Source organism: Dryas octopetala, chromosome 7 (genome assembly GCF_963921425.1).
Source record: "Dryas octopetala chromosome 7, drDryOcto1.1, whole genome shotgun sequence".
Classification (NCBI taxonomy): Eukaryota; Viridiplantae; Streptophyta; class Magnoliopsida; order Rosales; family Rosaceae; genus Dryas; species Dryas octopetala.
The window spans coordinates 2,888,574-2,911,210 of record NC_141372.1 but is presented as its reverse complement, the minus strand read 5'-3'; the positions used below and the strand labels follow the sequence as shown (position 1 = coordinate 2,911,210).

General features: G+C 36.3%; 5 protein-coding genes across 5 annotated transcripts; 2 read left to right on the top strand and 3 right to left on the bottom strand.

Annotated features, from left to right (window-relative positions):
* Positions 1–912: 912 nt before the first annotated feature.
* Positions 913–2,832, bottom strand: LOC147278469 (uncharacterized). The gene is made up of 4 exons (XM_086251535.1): positions 1,932–2,832; positions 1,582–1,677; positions 1,405–1,472; positions 913–1,204 (listed from the first exon to the last, which is right to left on the bottom strand). The coding sequence occupies exons 1-4, from the start codon at positions 2,559–2,561 to the stop codon at positions 1,087–1,089; spliced, it is 912 nt and encodes a 303-aa protein (XP_086107661.1). The 5' UTR covers positions 2,562–2,832; the 3' UTR covers positions 913–1,086.
* A 3,157-nt stretch (positions 2,833–5,989) lies between these two features.
* ARSK1 (root-specific kinase 1) lies at positions 5,990–8,052 on the top strand. The gene is made up of 5 exons (XM_086249767.1): positions 5,990–6,397; positions 6,615–6,750; positions 6,849–6,988; positions 7,126–7,249; positions 7,489–8,052. Exons 1-5 carry the CDS (start codon positions 5,990–5,992, stop codon positions 7,938–7,940), a joined length of 1,260 nt encoding a protein of 419 aa, XP_086105893.1. The 3' UTR covers positions 7,941–8,052.
* Positions 8,053–9,100: 1,048 nt separating this feature from the next.
* GCR1 (G-protein-coupled receptor 1) lies at positions 9,101–12,489 on the top strand. Its single transcript, XM_086249768.1, has 9 exons — positions 9,101–9,329; positions 9,759–9,790; positions 9,885–10,054; positions 10,322–10,416; positions 10,904–11,005; positions 11,100–11,156; positions 11,513–11,656; positions 11,788–11,858; positions 12,019–12,489. Exons 1-9 carry the CDS (start codon positions 9,147–9,149, stop codon positions 12,122–12,124), a joined length of 960 nt encoding a protein of 319 aa, XP_086105894.1. The 5' UTR covers positions 9,101–9,146; the 3' UTR covers positions 12,125–12,489.
* A 62-nt stretch (positions 12,490–12,551) lies between these two features.
* COPT5 (copper transporter 5) lies at positions 12,552–13,530 on the bottom strand. Its single transcript, XM_086249770.1, has one exon. It carries the CDS (start codon positions 13,151–13,153, stop codon positions 12,704–12,706), a length of 450 nt encoding a protein of 149 aa, XP_086105896.1. The 5' UTR covers positions 13,154–13,530; the 3' UTR covers positions 12,552–12,703.
* Positions 13,531–17,092: 3,562 nt separating this feature from the next.
* Positions 17,093–18,080, bottom strand: LOC147278465 (uncharacterized). The gene has a single exon (XM_086251812.1). The coding sequence runs from the start codon at positions 17,842–17,844 to the stop codon at positions 17,458–17,460; it is 387 nt and encodes a 128-aa protein (XP_086107938.1). The 5' UTR covers positions 17,845–18,080; the 3' UTR covers positions 17,093–17,457.
* Between the last annotated feature and the right edge of the window lie 4,557 nt (positions 18,081–22,637).

The window sequence follows — 22,637 nt, the reverse complement described above, 5'->3', positions numbered from 1 at the left end:
ATTTTAGGAGTTTAGAAAGGAAGGACTGATAAGCAAAGCAAGCTTTGCCAGTTGCCCCCAAATGGTGGGTCATAAATCCATGGATGCTACTCTGTACTTGTCGTTAGATTGGTAGTCATGTTTGGAAAATGCTTTAGAATCTAATTATTTTTCCAACTTTCCAACTCATAGTCATTTGTGAGATGCATAATTTTGTACTTCGGTTTAGAACCTATGAAAGATACATCTCATACCATGCCTTAAAGTTTTTTTTTTTTTTTTTTTTGGCCAATGGGTAAAATTCATTAATGCCTTAAAGTATTTGAAAAAGAAAAAAAGTTGGATTTTATATTATCTCCCGTCAATTTGCTTATTTTTACTTCCATTTATAAAATGCGACCGAGACATTGATGAACTTGTCTAGTTCACCCATGGCATTGGTGTACCGTCATCATATTATGTAATGAGTCTCATGTAATTGTTATTAAAACACGGGTTTGGAATTTTCAGATTCTTTTTGTTATTTTAATAATGCATTTATAAATCTCAATCCAATTTCTATCATCTGAATGTATTATAAAAATAATATTGATGAAATTATAAATAATGTAGCCCAAACTGTAATTGGATTCTTTGGATGGTAGAGACTACATACAAGTGAGCCCGTAGTGGGGAAGGTACAAGTCCATTGGGGTCACATAAAGGGTTACTAATTGGGCTTTGGTTTTTTGGGCCTCTATAATTTTTTATTCTTTTGGTGATCAGGAATAAAGGTTTGCGGGCTTTGGGTTTTGGAGACTTCTACAACCTCTATAAAGTTTGTTAGAAAAAATCTACTTAAAATACTGGCTATCAATTGAGAGAGAAGCCTATATGTGAACAAAAGATATACAAAATATTGTGGGAATCACAATCTATGAGAAAGAAATTAAGAAAAATAAGTTAGGAAAAGAGTTGATTGCATAGCATCTTCTATGTATGCAATAATGCATCACATATAATCTCAGCCTCCAGGATGATTGCAAAAAAAAAAAAAAAACAACACACACACACACACTCAAATTAATATAGCACAACAACAGTTTCAAGTACTCAAGATAATCATGATCATGAGGACTTGCATAAGAAATTTTTTACAATGTTGTTGAACTCTATGGGATTTTCAACTTGGGGTACATGCGATGTCTTCTTTATCACTTCCAGTCTTGCTTTTGTTCCAAGAAGCCTGCAATCAGAAGCTAATTAATTAAGAACCTTGATCATTTTAATTGCTCACCATAGCAACTAATTAAGTACGTAATATTTCACGCTACGTAATTCCGATATTATCAAATAACTAATTAAGAAGATCTCTAAATAATTCAAATGGTTATTCCTCAAAAGAAAAGAAAATAAATTGAGGTTGATGGAAGGGGGGGAACGTACTCCTTGAGTTCAGTAGCCATCTCCAAAGGAAATATCTTGTCACTCTCTCCCCATACTATGAAGACCTCCTACACCCAAATCGCAATTAATACAAAAATAAAAATAAGAAATAAAAATGAGTTCATTTCTAACCATAATATATAATATTAAAGCACATAATGGATTGATAGATAATACCTTAGGAAGAGGAGAAATGTTTGGCGTGTCTTCTCTGCCAATCGTTATTCCCTTTAGAAGTTCCATCTTCTCCTTCCTTTTATCTGAGTACAATTTCTGCATCCATATATAATAAACCATCTCCTATATCATCATTGTTATCTTCATCAAATTAATGAGTTTGTAAAAAGATGTTATCACAAGCTACCACTTTCTTAACAAAATATTATACATCTATCCACACCTTTGGAATTATGTACCATGAAAATATCTAGAGGCTTGGCTATCCAAGAATCGAATCATTGGCGTCCTTAAAAGTTGATAACAAATTAACAATGACTATAAATAAATCTTAATTAATGAAGTTTTACCTGTACGACGTGTTTCATGAAAATATCGGGAACCCTGTGAAGTGGCCTGAACATGGCGAGAGCGATCAACGTATGCAACTGTTTGGCGGTTGCAGGCAGCATAAGGTCCTCAATTTTGTCCAAGCCGGCTCTCTTCAACAGCGCCGCCGAATCCTTGAGCCTCATATTAACCCCCGAGCTCGCAATCACCACCTTCTCCACTCTCTCCGGCCACAACCTCGCCACGTGGTACGCCACGAACCCTCCATAACTGGTCCCCACCACGCTGAACCTCTCCGCCCCCAGCTTCTCCAGAAGCTTCGCGACCGACACCGCCTGGAAAACCTCCGACCGCTCCGAGGATTTGGTGGTGGACTCGCCGAAGAAGACGAGGTCGGGGACGTAGACGTTGAAGTGAGGGGCGAAGAATAGGACCTGCTTGCGCCACTGCCACATGGCAAGTGGGCCGAAGCCGTGGATTAGGACCAGAGAGGGTTTTTGGGGGTTGGGCTTGGTGGGCCCCCAGAAATGGATGGTGGTTTCGTCGTCATCGTCCACTCGGAGGGATTGCTGTGAGAGGCCGCAGGCGGCGAAGCAACGACGGATGTAGATGGCGTACAAGGAGATCGGGCTCAGAAACGACGGTAGCATTTTGGTTCTCTAGTTGGGTTGTTGTGGAATAGAGTCTAGAGAGTAGGCATGGAATGAGACCTTGCTTTTGATGATGAAAGAGACTTGAGACTTCAGTTTTTTCTGTTTTGAGGTTTGTTTGGTGCGAGGCGTATGACCTGGGTTTTTACACATATGCCAATTATTGAGGTACGTCTCACATTATTATTACCTAACAAAAATAATTATTGAGGTACGTCTCACATCATATGTTAATTTTTGACGAAAATTCTAAATTGCAATATGAGATCGACCCAATTAATAGTTAATTTGGAGGAATAGGTGTAAAGAGTATTCCAAAATTAAATTAAGAAGGTGAATAATGCGTGTGGATGTGCTGGGTTGGTTTGGTTGGTTCTTTTGGAGATGGTGATGACCCACTCGACCAAACTTTCACCAACCGCGTATGCTTAATTGTTTAAATTAAATGATTTCTCAAGCCATTAAAATGTACGTGTAGTGAGCCAGCGGTGCATCTTGGCATGGCCTATATATATATATAATATGGTCACATATTTACATCCAACTGTCCTTGTATGATCATCTGTGATGACTGTAGTTTCCAATTAAATTGGGAGGCCGGACAACAAGCTTCCTCGTGATCATCTGTGATGACACTGCTTTTTATAAGTGTTTATAATCAGTAATGTTTTTGTTGGAAGAAGCGTTTTTGCTCATAAGTACATATAAATTTTTATATAAAATTCAAATGCTTCATGCAAAATCACTTGTAAGTACTTTTTGAGAAAATACATATTCACTTACAAATGTTTTTATAATCCATAAATATTTTTATTTATTTATGTCAAACACAACTAAAAGTACTTTTACTAACTCCATATATAGTACTACTGTTGCATGCATTTAATCAAATTAAAGACCAACACGCAATGCATATATTACGCATGCATTCACTATACCTTATACTAACTCTCCTTCCTCAAAAATTAATTCATGTATAACTTTTTTTTTTTTGAGAAAAATTCATGTATAACTTAAAAATAATTAATTAAATCCAATCAATATATACAAGTAGATCGAATTGGTGCATTGCATGCATTCATTGCTCAAAATCTCTTTGGTGGTTTGCAAGGGCCGGCCCTTCAATATTAATGTTGAGTATATCTTTTCAACGACTTCTATTAAGACCCGGAAGCTAGCTCCTCTCGATCTGCAACACCACAAATTATATATATGCACTAGTGCTTCGTTCAAGTTGAAGTCAAAGAAAGGGCTACGTAGTTTTTTTTGTTTTTTGGCCAAGAAAGGGATACGTAGTTTAATTAATCAGCATTTCAAAAAATATCAAGAATTAATGTGAGGTCATGCATAGCTAGTGTGGTAGTGTGTACAAAAATATAAGAACCCTGCCAGTTAGCTCAGCCTCTATGGCTCTATCTGAATTAATACTTTATTTCTCGCCAATTAATAAATATAGAATGGAATGAAAGAGAATTAATATTGATAAATTAAAGGAGTATTTTGGTCGTGATAGGCGTACGTGTAAGCAAATAATTTTGAACTCGATCTCATCAGTCATCACCTAGGCTAGCTCCTCTATATCTCATAAGTCATAACATGATGTACATTAGCTTATAAAAAAGTCAAAAAGTTAGATGATCTTTAGTATTCCGATCTGCCCAACCATTGATTTTCTTCCGAACATCGAGGAAGGAGACATTATTTCTACTTAAAAACAAGTCACTAAATTAAGCCTCACCAAAAAAAAAAGTCACTAAACATGACAAACTAAAAGTTTGGTTTGTCTTCGACCAAAAAAAAAGTTGTGTTTGTTTGACACGTGGCAATCGTCCAGTTATGAGTAATTTATCAAAATGAGAGATGATTTAAACTTATGATCTCTTTTAATAAAGGAAAACATCAATTAATTAGTTGGTTCTCATTAATTGATGAGTTTTTCTTATTTATTGTTATTTAAAAAAAAAAAAGAATCAAACTTAAGACATCTTTAAAATTGTAAAAGAAATATTAATACATCAATAACTAGTTAATCCACCTAGTAGCTAGGTTACTTACTACTTAAAAGAAATAAAAGATCAAGCAAAATGCTACTCATAATTTTAGAAGAAAATGCTACTCAAATGCACATAAGAGAAGGGGTTGGGGGAAAGTTTTTTTATTTTTATTTTTTTACTACAAAGTACAAACCCATGTTTCATATTTTCAACCCAAGTAGTTGTTGACCACCTGAACGCCAACCGCAATGGTCAAAGGAAAAAAGAAGAGTTGAGATATTAATTACACTGCATATGCATCATGCATGATATGCTACACCATGTCACGTACGTTTCATGAATAACTATCATTTTCCAAACTATGCAAGCGTACGTGGTGTTTGATAAAATTTCCATGAGTTAAGTACGCAGTTTTAGCTAGCTAGGTAGATTGATTTGTCCACCCCCTCCTCCCTTTTGACCTGCAATCAACTCTTGGGTGCCCTCTCGCTTTCACATGCTTTATCATTCAACATTGAACATACTATGAGATCAGTACGTGGCTTGGAGTATAATTAACATAATCCATATATATAACGTATTCAGAGTTGGTTTATATATATCTAGTGAAAAATCCGAGTTCTCAAATTTGAATTCTCCTTCTAAAAAAAACAGATTTCAATTCTAGCTCTGGCCAAAAAAGAAATCATATTTTAATTCCTTTCATGTTTACCACTATACAACTTGGTTACGTTTTATATATATCGTTATATATATGTGCGTTTCCAGTTAAGCCAAAAGACAGGTTCAAGTCCTAGTTAGAGAAATTTTCCTTGTATGCCATTGACGATATACATACTTGGGATGAATTGTACATTGATATCAACAGGTCGATGTCTACTTGTCCAGTTGGCAAAACCTGATATTGACCTTTTAATTAATCAAAATAATTCAGCACAGGCAGACTTACCTACCCTAAAACAGATAATTATAAGTGAATAAAAAACTATAGTCATATTCTTAGTAAATCATATGATATATCCTCTTTTCTTTCTTAGTGGATTGCCTCAATTTTACACATTTAAGGGTTTTCTAAAAAAAAAAATTCTTTTCTAAAGTATTGGAAATTTAAAAGGAGCTTTAATTTAGAAATTAATCTACAGCTGGTTTGGTGACTTGGTCTTGTACGTAGTTTGTATAGTTAATAAAGTCAAGAGGTAGGCAAGATATAGAACTTCTTAATAGAACTGTTGTAGTGTTGTATATAAGAATATTATCCCTGTGTATATACAAGCACAAATACAGAAGCATCTGCAGGACCACTTTACATAGTTGGTGAGGTAAATTATGAAGTATGAGGTCTCTCAGCAGCCTTTAATTCATACATAAGTACTTCCTGATCATCAGAAGAGACATATTAATTAATTTCTACATTAATCCTGTCGTCTTCTCATGATGACTCTTGAGAAGATGACATGGAAATGTATCATCCCAGGGTGTTACAGAGCTGCAGAGAGCCGGTTGCAGCAGCCAGAATATTCTACAAGACAAGTCCTGAAACAAACCCCTTCGCTGCAGAAAAGGCTATCCATCTCAGATGTAAGCTTAAGTGATCCCAGCTCGGCACTCTTTGCCGATGAGCTCTCCAATTCTCTCGTCGGCCTCAACCTTCATGTATTTTCATTAGCAGAGCTTGGAGTTGTGACCAGTAGTTTCTCATGGAGTAATATGCTTGGTGAAGGTGGGTTTGGACCAGTGTACAAGGGGTTTGTTGATGACAAGCTTAGGCCTGGATTGAAGGCTCAGCCTGTAGCTGTCAAACTTTTAGACTTGGATGGCTTGCAAGGCCATAGGGAGTGGCTGGTTTGTACATGTTTCCTATCTACTGCACAACCACTTGTACACGTTTCAAATGACCAACACATACATGTTACATTTTTTTATATATATACATGTTACTAGACACTGATTCAAGACCCGACATTCATACATGCATGATTCCATCTAATCAACGGTCCTGATTCAAAGTTTGGTGAAAATTATATGTCATATTTTAATTGTATTGAGTCTCTTATTGTAGGCAGAACTTATCTTTCTTGGACAGCTGAGGCATCCCAATCTTGTTAAGCTGATTGGATATTGTTGTGAAGAGGAGCACAGGCTTCTGGTCTATGAATACATGGCAAGAGGAAGCTTAGAAAACCAACTCTTCAGAAGTGAGTTACTTTCCATTTTTCTTGAAAATTTGTTTTAATCATCAGCTGCCAAGTTTATTCAAGGAGTTAATTGGAGTGCTTTCTCTCCCAATAATCAGGTTATTCTGCTTCTCTGCCGTGGTCAACAAGAATGAAAATTGCTGTTGGAGCTGCTAAAGGCCTAGCCTTCCTCCATGAAGCAGATCACAAACCTGTCATATTCAGAGATTTCAAAACTTCAAATATTCTGCTGGACTCTGTAAGTAACAGTGCGCAAAACTTCATATTTTGCAGATTGATATATGAATAATATGATCTGTGTCACTGAATTCTGTGATCCAAAGCAAACCCAGTATGAAATTGGGAAAATTAAATTTGAATTTATTTCCCTTTCAGGATTATACAGCTAAACTTTCAGATTTTGGGTTAGCAAAGGATGGTCCAGAAGGAGAAGACACACATGTAACCACACGTATAATAGGAACACAGGGGTATGTAGCTCCTGAATACATCATGTCAGGTAATTAAACCAATTCAAATTCAAGCTTGTTGGGCAGAGATATATAGACTCTCTTAATTAAGTTCATAACTAAGAGTACACTTATAGCACGTACATCATGTAACATATATACAAACAGTAAGATACTAATTAAGATGCTATACTCTAATAGTACGTGGAAAAGTGACCAGTGAAGATTTAGGGCTTAAATGTGTGTTTATATAACATATAGTGTCTCACAATTCAACACCTAAATTCAGGTCACTTGACAACCAAGAGTGATGTGTACAGCTTTGGGGTGGTTCTGTTGGAGCTGCTGACGGGTAAACGGTCAATGGATAGGAACCGCCCGGTTCGTGAACAGAGCCTTGTAGAATGGGCAAGGCCTCTCTTGAAAGACCCAAGAAAGCTGGACAGGATTATAGACCCGAGACTGGAGGGACAATATTCCACCAGGGGAGCTCGCAAGGCAGCTGCATTGGCTTACACTTGCTTGAGCTACCAGCCAAAAGCTAGGCCCATAATGAGTCATGTGGTCAACATCTTGGAGACTCTTCAGGACTTCAATGAAGGCTTAATTGTTGGACCATTTGTTTACGTAGTCCCAAATGAGGATAGTAGTAGTAGTAGTAGCATACAATTTGAACAAACCAGCACAAGAAATAAGGATCAAGAAAATGCAGACTACTATTGTGGATACAGTCCCCTATAAGGTGAAATTTTTTTTAATAAGACGGTCATATATGTTATATGACTATATCTCTTTCTTCATGTGTCAAAATATAGAAATAGAGCCTGGCCAAAAAAAAAAAATATAGAAATAGATACATTACACGTATAATACCTCCATGTAATTCTGTGGGTTCGGGTTTCATAATGGTGTTGTGCCATTGTATTTTGCAAACTAGTATTACAATAAGGAAAAAGCATATGTGATCATATCATGGTGATTAATGATTGATTTGACCTGAGAATAGACAGAAACCAACCATATATCTTAATCAAGGCAGAATTCCAAGTTCCGACACCAATATATAAATCAAGAACGCAGCCCCAATAATATTAGGAACTTCAACAACCACCAGAAAGAAATTTTTTCCCCCAACTTCATTGACTTTAAAGTGTTCACTATAATATAAAAATGCTCATGTCCATTCATGACATGTATTAAATGAACAATGAAAACAAAATGAACAACCAAGAATTGTTTAGAACTAATGGGTTTCTTCTAAAAGGAGAGGATAATCAGGAGAAAGTGAAAAATGGGTTAACAACCATTTAGTGACATTGGCAATACATTTGCTAAAGTTTTCCATAAAGTAACTTTAACAAAGAGAGGTCACACCAAAGTTGGTATTCCCCTTTATCCCATAAAAAGAAAAAGACAAAAAAAAGAAATTGGTATATATTCTCATTAAGTATAAAATTGTAATTACCTCATGACTAGGAAAATAGATTGTAATACATAATGTGAGTAGCTTTTAGTTTTAAAAAAATGTCATGTGCATGGTTTTTGAAAGCAAAAGTAATTGTTGCAAGAAAATTGAAATTGACACATGCACTAATTAGCAACATGAAACATGCAGGATGCAAATTGATAGCACTCTAACAAATAAAATTAAAAACGTTGTTAAATTCGTGAACTCTTCGCCTGTAAGATTCGAACCCAGGCGGAGAAATAACTTTACTAAAGCAAAGCAGACGATTGCCTTAACCACTCGACCAAAGCGACTACTGGTCCGGCACGCGGTTTGATTCAGAGATAATATACGCGAAGTTTTGAAATTGTATATTCAATTATTCACACACTGGTGCTGACTGCCGAGTATTGACTGTATTGGCGCGATTCAATCACAACGATTACAATTTACAAGCAAAGCATAGAGAGTCAGAGAGAGAGAAAGAGAGACATATAAAAATGGCGGCGACGGGACAAGTCGCCGGAGGTCTGACGGCGTACGATCGCCGCGTGTTGACGGCGGTCAATGCCGGAGCGGCGAGCCTCTCCTTTGTCGGCTCGGGCTTCATAGTTCTCTGCTACGTCCTCTTCAAAGAGCTCCGCAAGTTCTCCTTCAAGCTCGTCTTCTATCTCGCCCTCTCCGTACGCCTCTCTCGAACTTTGCCTGTAAATTTAAAATTGCGTGTAGTCTTAGATCTAATTGCTCGCTTGTTTGGTGCCCTGTGGTGCTTTTCATTTTTGGAAACTTGAGCTTTGCTGAATGTGAGGAAATTGAATCAAACTTGTAGCAATTTGCATTAAATTACTTAAAATTGTTAGAAAACATGTACAATGTCTTAGCGTTCTTGTGCTTTGGTAACTTGAGCTTGAAGGATTTAATATAGCTTTTCCAAACACTTAGGGCTTTGATCTTACCAAGATTCGATTCGTTCTAGTGTTCGACATGGTTGGGTTTGCTTCCAATACATGAGTGCAGTCAGATAGTAAATTGGCAGCAGAAGGAAACCATTCTATTGTTATTGTTATTGTTAAGAATATATATGCTCATGTGTTGCATATTTTGGACTGCAGGATATGCTTTGTAGCTTCTTCAGCATGGTTGGGTATGCTTCCAATACATGAGTGCAGTCAGATAATAGATTATTTTATCTGATTCTGGCTTTTAAGTTGCAGAGAGTGAATTGCTCTTTTGTGCAGGGATCCATCCAGAGGATTTTTCTGTTACTCGCATGGTTTTACCACTCATTTCTTCTGTGTAGCATCTTTCCTATGGACTACGACGATTGCTTTTACCCTTCACCGTACTGTTGTTAAACACAAAACAGATGTTGAAGATTTGGAGGCAATGTTTCATTTGTATGTTTGGGGTATGACCTTTTCATGTGTTGCAAGAAAATCTCTCTTTTACTTCCAGTGCTATAGAAAAGTTAGCTTCTTCTTCTGTTCCTGCTGTAAGAGAGAGCTCAAGGGTTTTAGAGCAAAGGAGTTATTTTGTCAATGATAGGTTCTGTTTTCATGCTCAAATTTCTGTCTTTACGCATTCATGCTATTAGCTATATAATTTGTGAAGCTCTCGATAAGAAAAAGAATAATTTGGGAAGCTCATTTGTATTTGGTTGCTTTATTTTTTGCAGGGACGTCACTCGTTATGACTGTCCTGCGCTCTATCGGTAATAATCACGGCCACGTAGCTTCATGGTGTTGGTCACAATCAGGGCGTACAGGAAAGGTAAGTACATAGTACCTATTGACTGCAGGAATGTTGCCTGGAGGTTGTATGTTTGTTTAGTTTTCCAGACTATGGCAATTTCTAGAGTTATTCTGCGCAATTAGTTGGTTCCACAAGAACTCCTTGAACTCATAGAGTAGTTACATATTTTACTAGTGTAGTGCACCTTGCTTATATGCCTAATCATGTATTATATAAATGAAGTAGAGTGGAAGTGAGGAATTCTTGATGATGTCTGGGAGAACATTTTAATGTTTACATTACTGCTGGTAGATTCTAAAACAAGCTATGCAACTTTCAGCATCATTTGTATAATATGAAACCAACAGTCCATTTATATAATACTATGCAAATTTCAGCATCATTTGTATCTAATATAGGTCGAGTCATTATTGCGCAGTTGGCCTAGTTGGAGTTCTGTCTATAGCTGCCTGATGTTATTGATTTCTTGCTTGCTGTTCTCTAATATTTCCATTCATTCTTACAGGCAGTTCACTTTATAACATTTTATATGCCACTCTGGGGTGCAATTCTTTACAATGGTTTTACATACTTTCAAGTGATACGCATGCTGAACAACGCAAGGCGTGTATGTATTCCAGTTATCATTTGTTTTTTCAGACAAATAATTTCCACTCACTTGTACACTTGTTGAAATCATAGTTCTTCTGTGGATATTATAGATGGCAGTTGGCATGTCAGACCGGGCTTACCAATCAGACTCCAGAGCAGAAATGAAGGTATACTGCTTTGCAACTGGTTTGCTAGGGTCAGACTAGGAAGTTCCCAAATATATAGGCATAGAAATGAGGAAATAGATTGTGCGAAATGGATATCTATTTCTGTTTCTGTAGCTTCTGTTGTTAGTAGTCCTATGTAAATGTATGTTATATCATTTACATGATGTCCTATGGCAGTTGGCATGCTATATCATTCTTTTCTTAATTTGTGTCAGCTTAAGTAGTATTTTGCTTTTGTGGATGATGATTGTTATGTCTAAATGAAACGGATTCCGGTTGGAAATGCATTTTTAATAATAAAGATGTTGTACTTCCTATCTTAATTCATGGCCATTGCTTTTATTTTCATCCAACAGGCTTTGAACCGGTGGGGATACTATCCGCTCATCCTGATAGGATCATGGGCTTTTGGCACAATCAACCGCATTCATGACTTTATTGAACCAGGCCATAAAATATTTTGGCTCACAGTTCTTGATGTTGGGACAGCTGCACTTATGGTAATTTACTAATTTTCAGTGGCAATAAATGTAATTTTCAATGGTAATTTACAACTTAATGAGGTCTAATTTACTAAATTTTTTGCTTATTCTTGATTCTGAATTTAATTATGTTTATCTACTTGCCAAAGGGCTTGTTCAACTCAATAGCCTATGGCTTGAACTCCTCTGTGCGGCGGGCAATATATGAAAGATTGGATCTGTAAGTCACAATTGCATTTTGTTGTTGTCCATTTTATTAATTTGTCAAAGCCAGTAGGAAATATTTGGCTTTATTTGTCATGACTGCTCAGTCTCTGATTTCGGGTTCAGGATCCATTATTCTTATGTGAATGGTTGTGTTTGCGAATTTCTTTTACTAGGTTTTTGCCAGACAGGCTTCAAAGATGGTTCCTCAACAGTTCAAAGTTTGGAAACCAACAGCAAGAGAGTGAATTAGTGGCACTGAACATTGAAGATCAGCACTAGCAAGTAGGACATATTTTACTGCCGTTGACAATTTTTTCAACATTTTCTCATTGAATTTGACCAGGGATGATACTAAGAAACAAAAGAGGACACACACAGCGATGTACATCAGTGCAAGCTGCAAAGTCCATTGCGCTCGTTCGTTTCTCCATGGCAATGCCAATGTGACTAACATCTTCAAACTCTACTTAGATGGGTTGTTTTGAATAGGCTCTTGTGTAGAAGTTGTGACTATGCGAATATGGATCTGTTAAGCTGTACAATTTACCTGTAGAGAAAAGACTGGACTGATCTTTGATTAGGAATTTTTTGTTGTCCCGAATTTTTGATTGCTATGTATAATCTGATTCATTTTCGGAGTTTTAATCATTATTAGTTCTTAAAGGCTGAGAGACCAAAAAGAAGCCCAACAAAAAGGAGTAGAAGCTATCGCGAACACAAAGCAAAGCAATTCAAATTGTCGAGCGAACAATTACAGATTCACAGATTCATGCATGGTAAATCAGCAATGCAACATTAAATTCACATATCACAGCAGCAAATATTATATCTGATTCTATAAAATCTAATTCGAAGAATTCAAGCACAAGCGCAAGGATTGTCAACCGCAAGCGCCACTTCCTCATCTCCACTCCTAAAAAGCAAGTAACCAATCGCCAGCCCCAAAACGGTAGCCACGAACACGCCTCCGTTGAACGACATGATCGCCAGCATCAGCAGGTACCCGATCGCCGCGTTCACGCCGAAAAGCACGGCTCCGGCGAGCTTACCGGCTGAAAACTTGCCTCCGGCGCCGGCAAGCTTCGATTGCAGTAGAGGAGTCTCGATCGGCGCCGCCGCGGACGAGGAGGACTTTCCGGCCGAGGCGGCGCGCTTGAGGCGCACGCGCAGGTCCTCCAGGTACTGGTAGAAGGCCGAGGCGAGGAGGCAGGCGAGTAGCGTGAGGGAGTAGCTCGTCCACGAGGTGGTGCGCCACGAGTTGATCAGGAGAGTCACCTCCGTGCTCCAGTAGAAAGTCATGTGCATCATCTTCGCTGCTCCGCCGAGATTTTGACGAGAATTTCAGACTCTGGTGGATGGAGATTGAGGATGGCGTTGGAGAAGATGACTTGCGAAGACGGGTAGGAATAATATTTTCTCTTTTCTCTTAGGTATTCTATTCTTTGTCTATAGTCGATTGGTGAATTTGGTGTACTGCAACAACCTTTTTTTGAGTACGATGGTGATGTACTTCACGGGAACGCCCTCGAATGTTGTCGTTTTTACGGTTTTGTCTCGCTGGAAATCTGTGGGCCGTTTTATTTCTTGCCTGTTTATTGGTCTTGATTCATTCTGATTAACAGTGTTTGAAAGGGGTTCGTTTTGGAATTTAGAAGATATGAGCCAGCCAGCTTCGTTTGGAACCAAATTAGTTGGACGATTCCACGGAAAACCAGTGAAGCTGATTTTGACTAGTTGTTGCTTGTTGGTAGACGGCTTTAAAAAAAATCAGTAAATAATTAATTAGTCCAATTTTTTAAGTTTATTTTAATATAACAATTATTTCATATATTTAGCGTTTTATTTATTGATTTATTGTCTCCTACATGATATTTAAAATCATGACTTACTTCAATAAAAAAGATTGGATAAGTCTATTGTTTTTGTTAAATCCGTCCACATTATAAAATTAAGGCATAAATTTAATTTAGACACATAACTATATATGTTATTTCAACGGGGTCCACGAATTTTCAAATATTTCAAATATACACCTGATTTATTATATAAATTAAAAAATAAAATTTCGTCCATCAATTTATTGAGATATCAGTTAAATGTCAGCTTGCTTTTTGCTAACGGGGATTAATTGGCGACGTGGCACCAACTCAGCATACATTTCCCGCCAAATGAGCAACACATGTCCACTTGACACGGGCCCACACACCCATCACCTCTTTTCCGCTCGTCGAACGCTCTCCTGACTATTTAGTCTCCAAAAAATTTCACATTTTCTCCCAAATTCGAATATAAATCTCTTACTTGTGTTCAACGAGCGAGAAAGAGATGATGAGTTTGTGGACCAGTGTCAGGGGTTAGGTGGACCTGTGTCGCTCATTTGGCGGGAAATGAGCGACACAGGTCCACCTAACCCCTGACACGGGTCCACATAACCTCTGACACGGGCCCACAAACTCTCTCTCTCTCTATTATTATTAAATTGTGGACCCGTGTCGCTCATTTGGCGGGAAATGTTTGCTGAGATAGCGCCACGTCGCCAATTAATCCCGGTCAGCAAAAGTCAAGCTATCATTTAACTGATCTCTCAACGAATCAATGAACATAAATTCATTTTTCAATTTAGATAATAGATCGGATGTATATTTGAAATATTTTAAGTTCATGGACCTCGTTGAAATAGCTTATATAGTTATGTATCTAAATTGAATTTATGCCTAAAATTAAAGGTTTTATTTTATAAGACCAAACTCTTGGCAGCTGAACCCATCGCTCATTCAAAATTGAAGCCAAATTATATTAACAACCTCCATTTGAACCGTTTTGTGCATAAAATTTTCATTTGGCCTTAAAAAAAATCTCATTTTGGTGAGGAAAGATTTTTATTATACAAAATCGTTGATGGCAGTTTTGTGGATATGCGGAATATGGGACCTTTACAACGGTGATGATGGAGAATGCAGTACAAGGATTAAGGATGGTAAAGATGTACTGCATTATGCATGCAGTAGACAGTACGCACGCAATAATACAATGCAGCATGCAAAAGCCAATTGCCAATTTGCCATGTGCCTTCCAGTCTAAACCGAAACAAGGTCCAAAACCAAACAAATAAAAATTTGGGTGCATAGTAGGCAATTCTACTACTCTTCTAACTACCCTACCAATTTTTAAAAATAGCAAACATTTTTTTATAAACCAAATTAGAGAAAATTGAGAAAATATTTTTTTGCCATAAGCAAATGGCATTATGGCAACATGAAATGCGAAGGAAACTACCAAAGCTCAATTAGGTAAACTCATGATAACTGATGGAACTAATAAAGTCTTAAAGTAGAAATTTCACAAGTGGTCCACTTATTATTTACTTTGTCCCATGTTGGTTAACGGTTTTTTTGTGCCACATTCATTTACGAACTAACTGGCGTTGCTACTATAGTCTATTATGTCAAAATATCTCAAACAAACATCAATTTTGGTCACGTGGGGCACACATGGAGGGGCAAAATGGTGATTTCATATCCCCTTCTATCTACTCTCTCTCCCTAGTGGCAAATATCAACTAATTTGTGGATGAAGATGGCAAAAATAAAAAAATTGTGGACCAACACAGAACAAAATGAATAATATGGACCATTTTTGAAATTTCCTCAAATCATAATGTCCTATGTCCACATTGTGTTTATGTATATATCATTTTAGCATCCATCGTTATCATGCAACCACTCATCAATATTTATTTTTCATTATTAAGTGAAATGGCATGGCCCATTTGTCAATAGTGGAATGCCATAATTTATAATAACAATAATGTTATTCTCATATTTAGACGTTCGAATGTTATAAATTCTTTAATTTACTCGAGACCTAATCCCTTAGTCATAAGCTTCAGAATCTTAATTCTAAACGCTAAACTAAACCTTATTTATAAACCCTAAATCTTATTTATATACTATGCACTCCATTTATGTACTATAAATCTCATTTTTATACTTTAAACTAAATCAAGAACAACGTTGTAATTTTACGCTCATTAGTAATAAAAAAAAAAAGAATAGACAAATTGGTATTTTTCAATACGCCAAAATACATGATATCATCAAGTGGTTGGGCTTAGTGACTAAAGTGGGATATAATTTCAAAAGTCATTAACCTTTATGAAAAAAAAAATTTACATTAACCATTATGTAATATTAAAATATTTTATTAATTTAAATATAATTTACTATATTTTAAAATATATAATCATTGTTTACAATTTAGATTTTACGACATAAAATGTAAGCAATAATCAAAGTTACTTCGACCTTGATTTTAGCATTTTATTATATTTTTGGCGGGGCATGAAAACCATGGTCCATTCTCATGCTAAAACCATCAAAGTGACAACTCGCGTATACGGTATGCCTATCTTAATATAATTTCTATTTTTTTTTTTTCAAACCTAAGTTTTCCATGCTTTGATCATGGTAATAAGCTCCATGAAGCACCAATTACCCTTTCGGATAAATCATACACCCTGCCCCCAAACAATTTGCAATATATTCTGTAATCGAATCCAATAATTTAAAACCAAATAAATAACTTAAACAACAAAGTGCAGACAAGGACAAGAATATTTCAACATTTTAGAGTGTCATTACTCATTCGGAGTTTAAAAACCATCTTACTATGGCACTGAAACACTAATATTGCAATTAATTAAGATGAGAAGTGGGTCCCTGGAATGGGATATATGAAGGTGACGTGGTACTTTTCTACTGTCAAGAAGTGGCATGGGTAGTATACTGTCAATGTTATGCGTCTCTGAGTTTCTCATACATGTCGTTCCCCCTTAACCTTTTGTCTCCACATCAACCACGTTTAGTTGTTTCAATTCTTCATCAAATAATGCTCTACAAGCCTACAAACCACCATTTATCGACAGGACCCACATCGAAAAGCTCAACCATCCTACTCAGATATTTTTTTCATTTTAAGATTTTTCCTGTTCCATAATGTTACATAATCAGTGATTATGAAAGTGACATTCTATGTTTTGAAATATTTTTCTAACACATCGGTGGACATTTATGTGGAGTGTGGAGTGAGAAATTCTTAAGCACAACTAATGCATGTGCTACACGTATACCTGTTACATCTAAGAATTTCTCTATCATCTTAATAATCATGAAACAAAAATACACAAAGTGATAGTATTCACATTGGCGCCAAACTCTTTGTAATTGCCTGAACAACTTCAAGGAAGTGAATAATGATCACTAGAATGCTAGCTTTTTCATTTAGTGCATATAAGCCTCATTATTTACCAAAACCCAATAAACAAATTATGCAATTTAACACTTGATTGAAGTTCCACCATTCAAAATAGAGAAGAAGAAGAAGAAGGAGAAGAAGAAGAAAAAAAGAATTTGTACATTTAGATTGATGTCAAGGGGAAAAGGAAAACTCTTCAACTATCATCCACTCAATCACAACGTCAAATAAACCAAGAATTAATATTAACCCAGTAATTAATCAAGTTAAATATAACTTAATCACCTATTCCAACCCGCAAACTAACTTAATTTCCTTACTCTGAGTCCACCTCCATCTCCATGTCCACCATCTGAATCTCAATCCCCCTGCGCTTCTGCTATAGTCACGAAGCAGCTCTTCGATCTCCCAAGTGGGCGACAAGCAGCGCCCAAAGCCTCCTTCCTCGGCGAGTCCAGAGTCCGCCGCAAAAGCTGCTTCATCGCCGATATCAAATCCTCCGTCGGATTGGTCGGCGGGCTCGACTTCCGAAACTGCTGGCAAAACTTGACGTGGCGCTTCATGGCCTCGTCGTCGCTGATATCCTCCCTCGCCGCCGACCTCGACGTCTCGTCCTTGACCGCCTCCGCGCAGAGCCCGCAAATCCACCGCCCCTGGTGCCTCTCCTTCACGCGAGCTATATAGCCCCGCGTGCACTCCTCCGTCAATCCGCAGCAGAAGCATTTCACCAACTCCACGGTCTCCATTTTCACACAAAATTGGGAATTTGAAGACTTTACCGTTTGGGTTTTGCACTCTTAAAACCCAATGGAATTTGAATTTTGAAGAACCAGAGATGTAATAATGTTTACGGTTACACAATTGATGCGATTTTCTCTTCTTTCTCTAAATTTATGGCCGCCGATTGATCGATTCTTAACAGCAAAAACCAAAGCATCCAAGAATTTGGAGAATTCAGAGCCGTGATTGCCTCTCGGTTTTCCTAAACCAAATCCTACACGATATAGAATTTTTGTGTATATTCCCTAAACATTGGCGCTTTGGAGGCGCTGTAATGTTCCAGTGCTTCTCTCCCCACCCGACATCTTCACACGTGTGTTGTTTTGATTAGGTGTTGCGCTGAGCGCTTGATTGTGGGCATTCGATTCAGTGCTCCATTTAGTGTTACTACCTCTGCCAGCTGTCATCGAGATAACCTGTTGCGGGTCGTCCAAGCCAAACGTGGTGTTTTGCGGCTTCCGCCACGCGCTCTCGCATGCGTGTGTGGCGAGATTGAGTTTGCTCGGTTATTGGCATGGCTTCCAGGCCCTCCACCATGTTCAGTGGGCCACATTTGCGTAAAGGTGCGGGCCCGATAAATTGATTGCTCTCTCTCTCCCTAATTACTGTGATTAAGCAAATCACGGTTCAAATTTAAAAACCAAAAATAAAAAAGCAAAACACAGTTTTCACGTGCGAGATAATGGAGGAGGATTCCATATTCATTTGTTTATTCATTATTTTATTATATTTTAATTTTGATCATCAAATAGAAAGTAAATAGAGAAAAAAAAGAAAAGAAATAGGAGAGTTAATGACCAAGATTAAAAATATGGTAAGAAAATGAGATTTCTCATCTATTTGCTTACTCATTTTTTTATAATACTTTAATTTTAGTTTTCAAAGAGAGAATAAAAAAAGAAAAAATAAGAAAGTTAATAACCAAAATTAAAAACATGCTAAAAAAATGAATAAACAAATGAGTATAGAATCCTAGTTCCGAGATAATTATGTCTCTTGAGCCAGTATTGGTATATTGGTATCTCCCCAACTTGTCTATATTTAGAGTTTAAGTATTTCAGACAAAACAAAAAAAATCAAGCATTTTTCACGAATATTCACAATTTGAGTAAAAACTTGTATATTGTGTAGTTTTCTTTGGGTAATACTAGAGAGCAAATTTGCTCACCACATAGTTAGCATCATCACCCTACTCAAAATCCGACACGTGTCTAATTGAATGATCATTGTTAAGTTTTTATAATAAATGCATTTAAGCAATAATTATGATCAAATGGAAAGAGTTAATTACACTTATACCCCTGAGGTTTATCGTTTTTACATATACACTTTTTGGGATTTTAACAATTACACATACACCCCTTGAGATTTCAAAACTATTGCATATAACCCCCTATAGTGAGACGAAAAATGATAAGAAATTATGCAAAAAGGCATACTAAGGGATGAAATGGCTTAATAAGATTACTCAAAATGTAAGGTCCAACCTCAATACAAATATTTTCTTTTTTATTTATTTTTTTTTCTTATAGGGGGTTATATGTAATAATTTTGAAACCTCAGGGGGTGTATGTATAATTTTTAAAACCTCAGGGAGTGTATGTGAAAAGACGATAAACTTCAGAAAGTGTAAGTGTAATTAACTCTCAAATAAAAATACCTATAATAATATATATAAAATAAATAAAAAGAACCCCACCCCCACACAGTTACCACCCAAGTTGACCCAACCTAGCTGGCGGGTTCAACATTTAACCGCCGGCGCCGGAAAACCTCCCTTATATTTCTCTCTCTCTTTTCGTCTCTCTTTCCTTCTCTTTCTCTATGGCATTACTTTGATATTGTAAAACCCATATTCTGTATGCATATCAATTCATTAACTGCTAGTTAATTTGAGGGTTGTGTATGTATAAACTCTTAAAAAGAGATATAGCAGCAACCATTTTAAGTGATTGAGAGAGAGGGAAAGAGACGAAAAGCAGAGAAAGAGAGAGAGATGAAGGTTGGTTTTATGTGCCGTCGCCGAGAGGCGGTAGGGGGTCGCCGGTGTTTGATTGGTCGGCTGTGAGGGGGGTGGGGCGGTTGGCTGGCGTGGGTGGGTGACTGTGTGGGGTGGGGTTTTTCGTGTGGGAGATGAGTGGTCGCTGAAAAGAGAGGAGGGAGGGCTGGGGTTGCAGAATGGGTATGAGATTTTTTTTTTTAACTTTAAATCAATTGAATAAGTTTTTGGGAAGACAAATAAAACTTTTTCTATTATTTAATTCTTTATTTTTCTCATAATTAACTATGGTTAATTGATAATACAAATGTTACATTCAAAAAAGATTATAGGATATAACCGATATATCGTTATGTGGTATAATTAATTTAATGTGTAAGGGTATTATTCGACTATGTGTTTGTATTAATAGGGTATAATATTAATAACATCTACCTATATTATAACACATAGATTAATTATACTACATATCAATATATCAATTATACATAATAATTTTTTCATATAAAAATATAAGTAGTGATACTCACCGCCAAATTAAGGTGGTGAGCAAATTTGCTCTTGTAATACTATTACTATTTACTCATCAGTATTCATTAGGTTATACATTTCACTTTTCAAATTTCAAATGAATATTCTAGAATTTTACTGTAATCACTACTCGACAATAAATGCCAATAGAACAATCGTTTATTGGGTTGTTTATTTTTTCTTTTAGTCATAGTATTTATTTCAATTGTATAATTTTTATATTTGTAACTCATTTAGTATAATATTAACAAAGACATCACACTCCATATTTCCAATTGAGAATCGAGCTAGATGAGGTAGGTGATCCGCATGCCGAGTAAGCTATGATTCCTAGGGGTGGGTTCGGATTGGTAACTGAACCGAAACCCCTAAATCAAAGATTGAACCGAACCCTTTCGGTAAGCCTCTATGGCAATCAAGACCAAGACCAGCAAGCCAGTAAACCGATGTCCGGTCAACTGAAGAATTCGGTTGGCTCGGCTCGGTCATGGGCCTAGACCGAACACATGTTGGGCCATGTTTTGGGCCACATTTTGAGCCATTTTTGGGCCTTGACTCCATTCACTAATTTAGTATAATATATTAATATTATGGTTTAGGGTATTTTTAATTAGTTTATATATATGTATATATATATATATATAAAAACATATAAATTAAAATTATAGGGGTTTATAAATTTATATATGTTTTATATAAATTATAGAAATGTATAAAAATGAATTATGTAAATGATTTGTTAAGTATATTTAGTTCGGTTTGGTTCGGTTTACCGACGGTTTAGGGATATAGGAACCAGGACCAAGTCTGAACCTCCCTATTCGGTAGTCAAACCGAACTTCTGGTACAGTTTTATTTCGGTACGGTTTTTTTCAATATCGGTTGGGCCGGTTTCGAGCTCGGTCTCGGTTTTTCGGTCAACCCGACCCAGCCCTAATGATTTATATCAAATATGGTATATCTTCTAAAATCTCCCATATTTAATGTTCTTTGACTCTCGTATATCTTATAGTTGAAACCAAAATGATAATTCTTGGGGTAAAATGATCCTCACTTACTCTAAAATGCATTAATTTGGGAAGAAGGTATACCATGGTGTGGTAATTACCTAAAGGAGCCCTAGTCCTAGTTGGACTATGAGATGACTGACCTAGTGACCTCATATAAAAGGCCCTAAACCCTAGACCCTTCCACTTTCAAGCAACAGTTCCTAAGCACCTAAACTCTTATCAAATTCACCACAACACTCTAATGAAGCACTACATACCTTCAAGCACTAAATAGGTTTTTTTGGCTTCAAATGTGGGTAAAGATGATGTACTATGACTCATTCATGTACATTGATATGATTTATCAATATTTTGGAGTACTAAATAGGGTTTTCTTGGCTTAAAACGTGGGCAAAGCTCATTTTTATGTGCCCATGATCTGTCATGACTTGCTAAATATTATGTTTAATAATGGGTAGGAGTTTACATAAAAATCTAGATAGAGTAAGAAGACTGAAATGCTACTCACGTGCCAATTACATCAATTTTCTATCAATTAAAACAGGGCTAATGATTTGTACTTAGTTTATATCATATATGTTTTGTTTTCAACTAGCATCTATGCTTTATTTTTTATTTTTTATTTATTAACAATTGTTGTCTATGAGTTATAAAATCATGACCACCTTCGATCAAACTTTAAAGGACGACTGGGTGACATGATTTTTTTAATTTAATTAATCAAGGTACATGAGAGAATGAAAATTGAACTCAAGACCTATTTTGATAAATAAGTGCCATCCTCTAAACCAAGTGGTTCTTTTATTAAAAGTTATTGAGTTATACCTTGATACTTAAGACATGTAAGAATTTAACAAAACCATGGACTGTTTTTGCCTTGTTGGTTTGTCTCTTGATGTACTTATTAAGAAGTAAATATATTATATAAAAAATAACTAAATATATCAATTTCCAGAAAACTAGAACAAGTAATAAATACAGATGCCCAAATACCAATTAAGGCAAAAAAAAAAAAAAATTTGTGATTATCAAATTTTTCAAAAAATGTGTGTTATCTCTTTTATTGAGGCCATGGTCAAGGTGTTCAATTGATTAAAGTAGATAGAAAAATGATAGAAACGAGAGAAAGTAAGAGAAGAAAAAATATAAAAGCAAAATTATTTAAAACTGTTTTCATTTCTATTTTTAGAAATTACTTCATTTCTCTCCATATTTCTAT